Source organism: Populus euphratica, unplaced genomic scaffold (genome assembly GCF_000495115.2).
Source record: "Populus euphratica unplaced genomic scaffold, PopEup_1.0 scaffold3194.1, whole genome shotgun sequence".
Taxonomy (NCBI): domain Eukaryota; kingdom Viridiplantae; phylum Streptophyta; class Magnoliopsida; order Malpighiales; family Salicaceae; genus Populus; species Populus euphratica.
In genome coordinates this window covers 7,589-14,035 of record NW_011503013.1, presented here as the reverse complement: position 1 = coordinate 14,035, position 6,447 = coordinate 7,589, and the positions used below count along the sequence as shown (strand labels likewise).

Below are 6,447 nucleotides of genomic sequence, written 5' to 3'. Positions count from 1 at the left end.
AGAACAAGAAGATAGAAATCATAAAACAAGCAATTTATGAGCAAACAGACCCAAATTGTTAGGAACTGACAGCAAAGTACAAAGACATATAAATACCTACCTCAAAACCCAACACCAATCCAAAATCTTACACTGAGCAGGCACACCATGCATGTAAATGAAATAAACAAGAACCAAAATCTAAAATCCTGATCCTGTAAGAACCAAAATCAACAAACAAGAAACCAAAATCCCCATCCAGGAAGACTGTATCATGATCAAACACAAAATACCAAAAAGAAGTCAAAGCCTATTGATGAAAACTTCCACAAAAAGAGACCAATAATTAAATAACAACATAAAATATATGCAGAACCCACAAATTCACTTGACAAAACCCTCAAAGTGTAAATACAAAGAAAACCCATCTCTACTTTCATGTGAGAGTAGTGGCATGCCGAGAGCACCTGAAAAGATCCTATTTCCAATATCATGAATTTGATTATGGAAGGGAAGGGCTCAGGTATGTAGTGATATTTGGAAGACACTTTTAGAAATTTGCAATTGAGAGATAAGGTCGGGAAAAAAGCATTTGCCTGTTTGTGGAGAGGAGGAGCTGGTGGAAGAAAGGGTTTTGCATTCCAGCATCCAAGCAGGGGTCAGAAATAGCTTGGAAGGTAGACTTTGAGCACAATGGAAGGAATGCAGACACAAACAGGGTAATTGGGTTCTAGGAAGCTGTCCTTAAACAGCTCCCATTTTACAAGGACAAGGCTTATTTCATGCAATTTTATACACCAAAAAGGTCAATTGTTTTAGAAATTTTTCATCACCCAAGGTGTTGGAAACCAGAAAAATAAGCTTTTGGCAATGAGTAATGGTATTTTGAGTAACAAGCTTACCCTTTTTTGATGGAAGAGCTTCTTGATTGATCACTCCAGAAAGGCCAAGGCAGAAGCTGCACTAAACTAATACGGTGGTTTTGTAAATTTTTATATCTAAGAGCACTGTGGGTCATGCACTCGTTGTAATAGATCACATGAGTTCTGATAGGAAACAGACAAATGGGACCTAAGTTGTAGCCCAGAAATCCATGGGAGCTCTTATATTTTATACTCCTAGAGGAAAATGAGAGTTAAGTTTGAATTCCATGAATCTGATATCATATATTCATTACTTTTCTATGCAGGGAATGCATATGAACTGCAACATTCACCTCTTTGCATACAGAAAACACAAGCATGAAGAGTGAAGCAACTTTATATTTTGATGGCAAGTACTGCTAGACACTAAGACTACCTCAAATAGGAATTTGAATGCGACTTCTTTTCTGCTTCAACTATGGCCCCATAATCAGAAAATAAAATACTAAATTATACTGGCAGATTCCAGTAAAATTCCTCCCCTCCTATTGATAGAACTGTCTTAATGAAGTACTCATGAAAATCACAACCAGTTGAGAACAAAACAAGCAACTTATAATTCTGAAATTAAAAAAATGAAATCACCTATATCATCAAAATCAGTCAAATAAAGTAAGGACCGCAAGGACCAGAATGTTCATAAAAGCAACAACAATACAGATTACACTGCATGTAAACCCCAATAAATCATGTTTATTCAGAAATGACAGTGCCAGGAATTTCACTAGTGAATAGACGTTTTCCAGCTAGTTTCATTTATGAAGGTAGAGACAGGGCAGCTAAAGGCACGGCAGTTTCCATGGGCGAGTGCACAAGTGCGCACAGTCTTCCAACCTCCTTGGTTTGCATAAATTCAGTTAAAATATATTGTTTGTTACAAGCATAAATGGCAACAAGGTCAGCAAGATGACACTGGCGCAACTCTACAGAGAAAATATGACCTAAATGCTAGTGGAGAAAACTCCCAATCATGAAACCAAATGCAACAAAAGCTGCAAGGGTAATAGAAACAACTTTTAATTTGCTGCATTAATCAAAGCAACATTGAGTATTCAAAGGTTACTTCACCTTTACATCTTGATGATCATCACAGAGCCCTGGCAAATTTTTAAGAGCAGGACTCCCATCATTGGTGGGTAGATCTAGCAGTAAGGTTCTGGTGGCAGCATCTGTAGAGAATCCCCGATTGACCATTTCACAGACAAGCTGCATTGCTGTTGAGGTATCCTTGTGTTGGAGAAATCCTTGGATAATCACATTATAGGAGCAAGCATTTGGTGTGCAGCCGTCCTCTTCCATTTTTCTAAAAAGTTTGAGTGCTTCAATTAGGGATCCTTCTATACAAATTCCACCAATTAACACAGTGTAGGTATGAACATCAGGCTGAAATCCTTCCACGATGAGTCTAGAAAACAATACCTTAGCATACTTAAGCTTCCCACACTTGCACATACCATCAATAAGGATGGTGTAGACTACCAAGTTAGGCTTCAAAGCACTCTTTTGCATCTCTTGAAATATTGCCCACCCCTCATCAAGATTCCCTTGTTCACAGAAACCATCAATCAAAGTCGAGTAAGTTATTATGGTTGGAGTGAGGCCACAAGCAGAGATGTTCCTGAAAAGCTGATGTGCAGCCCAAGGTCTCCCCACTCGACACAAACCTTTTATCAGAGTATTGTAAGTAACTACAGTAGGAACCAAACCTTCTCTCAACATTTCATCAAAAACTTGCATTGCCTCGTCTACCCTTTCCATCTTACAATATCCATTAAGCAAGGTGTTATAATTACAAACATCATGCGTAGTGCCCTTACTCACCATCACATCAAATACCTCTCTAGCTTCATCTACTTTTCCTTGCAAACAATATCCCTCAATTACCGAATTGTAAGCAACAGTATCCAGCACACAACCTAGCTTTTCCATTTCCTCAAGATATCCAACAGCCACATCAGCTTTCCCAACTTTACAAAGACCATTTATTACCACACTATAAGTATATGCACCAGGTCTATACCCTCTTTCCACCATATCATCAACCAATTTCACAGCTTCACCCATTTTACCTTCTTTACAGAGCCCATTTACTAAGGTAGTAGACGTTACAACATCCGGCTCAAAACCACGTTTAAGAATTTTTCCCCACACAGAGAATCCAAAATCAACACGGTTTAAGTGACAGAAACAGTTAATCAATATGGTGAGCGTGAAGACATTATGTTTAAGTCCTCTAAGTTCCATTTCTTTGGACAAAGAAACTACTGTCTCATGTTTTTTCATCCTCATAGCTGCAGACAGTAACTGATTAAAATCATAAGTACTAGGCCGAGGGTTCTTGCTAAGCATGTCATTGAAAAAAGCTAAGGCGTCATCAATGTTACTAAAGGATACCTTATCAGTGCTGCTGCTACTGCAAGTAGTAGAGAAGGGAAATGAGGAAAAGAAGGGCATACCCATTTGCTGTTGAAGACGAAATATGGGATTTTTAGTAAGCAAACCAGTTGCTCGAGACATAGCCGTCATCTTTCTTCACTCTACAGAATCTCTTGGTCTTTCTTTCATGAAATTTATTGAAATGCCAGCTGAAGGGTTTGTATTTTGTTAGAAGAGAAACTTAAAGGATTAATGACTTAAAAGGTGGTTTTATATGGAGTTTTAATCTGATTTTTTTAAAAAAAAAAAAAAACTTAATTTTTTTTAATATTTTAAAATTATTTTAATATCCTAATATTAAAAATAAATTTTTAAAAATACATATTTTTAATAATTTTTAATTATAAAACACTTTAAAAACAACTCAATCGCTTTCTTATTTATATTTGTATTCTTTCAATTTTCCTAATATAGCTTATATATATTTTCAATATAGTTCTTGTAGGCTTAAATTATGAGTTATTCTAGTTAATTAGAGTTGATTTAAATTTTTAAAATAATATTTTTTTATTTTAAAAAATAATATTATTTAAAAAAAATAGCTCAAATTTTTATCAAATCAACTAGATGGTAAATCCATCTAGATTTTGAACTGAATCATATGATCCAACTCTCAAATAAATTAATTGAGAAATTTTTCAACTCTGCCCTTTGATCCACTTTACACCCATTAATAAAATCTGTTAAATATTCAAGAGTAAATCCAGAAATTAAAGATTTTACCAGACTTATTGTTTTTTTTTTAAAAAAAATTGATTAAAGTGTTTGGAAAAATTGAATCTCATTTAAACTCAAAATTAAAGGGGAAAAAATAGGGTTCTTATATAATAATATAACTTTTTAATGTATAATTATATCTTTAATTGAGTCAATTTTAAGTTTTTAATCTATCTTGTTGACCATAGCCATTAGTTTTGGTCTAGTTTTTAGTCTAGTAAAAGAAATGAATTACTCAATTATCGAGTTACTCAAGTTAATTATTTTTATATAAAATAAAGATGTTTATTCTTTTTAAAAAAATAAAAAGAAAATTCATGGAGTTGATTCAAATGAGTTTATAAAAGGTTTGGCAAGACTATAGTAAGTTAATTGGGTTCATTGAGCTAATAATACACCCCCCCCAGCCATATATTTTTTCTGTATTCCAAAACTATTTTAAAAAAATAAAAATTTTATTTTTTATTTATTTTAAATTAATATATTATTAATATTTTTAAATTATTTTGATATATTAATGTTAAAAATAATTTTTAAAAAATAAAAAATATTAATATTAATATATATTTTAATATAAAAAATTATTTAAAAAACAACAATAAATATATTTATGAACAAGCTAAGCCCACTGGCTGAAGAAGGCTGCCATTCTACATATCTATTATTTTTTTATATATAAAGATGGTTGATTCGAATTGCTTAGTTGTGAATGGTAAATATAAAAAAAAATTGATATATTTTTTACTTAAAAATATATTAAAATAATATTTTTATTATTTTTTTAAAAAAATTATTTTTAATATCTTCACATCAAAATAATTTAAATATATATATAAAAAAATTTATCCAACCTCCATTTTCATGGCAATCCCAAACCCCCAATTTAGAATCCAAAAATTAAATTTCAAATAATAAAAAAAATTAAATTTTATCCAACCTCCATTTTCACGGCAATCCCAAACCCCCAATTTAGAATCCATGCCAATATATTAATGATTGCTGGACACAAAAATGCTCTAAATCATCTTATCATATGATTTCAGGAAATGATAATATGATATCATTGCTTAATAAAACCTCAAGAAAAGAGTACCCAACACTTGCACCATTACAATTCTCTCAAAAGAAAAAGGAATTGAATTCTAAAAACTTTGTAGATTGTTTACATTTGCATCCTCCATATGCTTCGTTACACGAATGCAGTCAAGCATAAATTTTTAAAAAAATCATTTTAATCCAAGAATTTAAGTTAATAAGTAATTAGAAATAATGATGGTAATAATTTTATAATCATTTGATTTTTTAGATTTCACCATCCTATCAAAAAAAAGCATCTCAATCAAGAGTTTAAAGTTTTAAATTGTTATACAAGATTACAAGATATTTATAATAAATTCACTTCAATCCTTGTATTCAACTAACCTGCATTAAAAATAATAATGAGGTTATCATGAGTAGTTCTGCCACCGTTGGCCTGTTACAGGAACAAATGAAGACAGTACAAAAAAGTGAAGTGTTAAAGATGATTGTTTCACCTGTTTCTTCCCATTCTTTCTCACTTGTACCAACTATTGTTAGAGTAAGATGGAGCTTTTTCTTCATCGAGTAAAGTAGAGCGAGGCTTTCCTCAAAATTATCAAATTTCCATGAGATATTCCATGTACACCAGATACAAAATCATCCATTTGTTGTTGTCTTCATCATTATATGGAGCCCCTCGTCCACAAATAGCAATCCACCCTTGTACATGATTGCAGTTTTCGTCCCGGTGATGCAGCTAAAGTAAACTTGAACTGCCATCCCAAGAGTGTCATCTGTTCTTTCATCATCCATATGCAGGAGGATTCTCAAGTCTTCTCCACAAACCCGTCTTTACAGAGCAAATGTCTTCCCTGGGGCGTACAGCTTTGTAATCATGAAACCAACAGCATTACCATATAAACCGTGTTTCGGAGTTACCATAGTCAGAAATGGGAGACCCAAGTACATAGATACGGTAGGATTCCATAGACCGATTTCCAGGTGGAAGTTTTGATCCATTGTTGCAGAATTTGGAACGTTCACAGGGCAAAGCAATCCTTTGCAAGAACCTACCTTGACAGGCTCCATTGTACTGGTTTGAAGATATGGAAATGGCAAATCTGCCAAGTTTTGGCACAGGCAATAGATTTTTTGATTGCCTAAAACTAGTGAACAATCCTTCAGGTTTTTCCTGTATATGACCAGGAGACGAGAGGAGAGCAGCTGCTTGTTTTTGGATCTGAAAATAAGCTGGTGTCAAACAGTCATTATCATGTACCAAAACGAGGATTGAATTCCCAAAGGGTATCAAGCTGAGAAATTAAGGACTGGGCAAACTATAATCCGAAAGTTTTAGCATATAAGCAATGAG

The 6,447-nt window shown here is 33.2% G+C and overlaps 1 protein-coding gene across 4 annotated transcripts; it reads right to left on the bottom strand.

Annotated features, from left to right (window-relative positions):
• Positions 1 to 365: 365 nt before the first annotated feature.
• On the bottom strand, positions 366 to 3,399 carry LOC105119600 (pentatricopeptide repeat-containing protein At1g62680, mitochondrial-like). 4 transcript variants are annotated; one of them, XM_011017753.1, is made up of 3 exons: positions 1,971 to 3,398; positions 1,426 to 1,433; positions 979 to 1,235 (listed from the first exon to the last, which is right to left on the bottom strand). In XM_011017753.1, the coding sequence occupies exons 1-3, from the start codon at positions 3,360 to 3,362 to the stop codon at positions 1,142 to 1,144; spliced, it is 1,494 nt and encodes a 497-aa protein (XP_011016055.1). In that variant the 5' UTR covers positions 3,363 to 3,398; the 3' UTR covers positions 979 to 1,141. The 4 variants fall into 4 exon arrangements, with proteins under 4 accessions (XP_011016054.1, XP_011016056.1, XP_011016055.1 ...); XM_011017752.1 differs by lacking the exons at positions 979 to 1,235; positions 1,426 to 1,433 and adding an exon at positions 366 to 942 and having other exon boundaries at positions 1,971 to 3,399; XM_011017754.1 differs by lacking the exons at positions 979 to 1,235; positions 1,426 to 1,433 and adding an exon at positions 897 to 947.
• Between the last annotated feature and the right edge of the window lie 3,048 nt (positions 3,400 to 6,447).

Bases quoted from the DNA above. Each gene is read 5' to 3' on its own strand.
- LOC105119600 (XM_011017752.1), bottom strand. From the start codon at position 3,362: ATGGGTATGCCCTTCTTTTCCTCATTTCCCTTCTCTACTACTTGCAGT. The intron at 943-1,970 runs GTGAAGTAACCT...GTATTAGTTTAG, and splicing joins ATGATCATCAAGATGTAAAG to TGCAGCTTCTGCCTTGGCCT.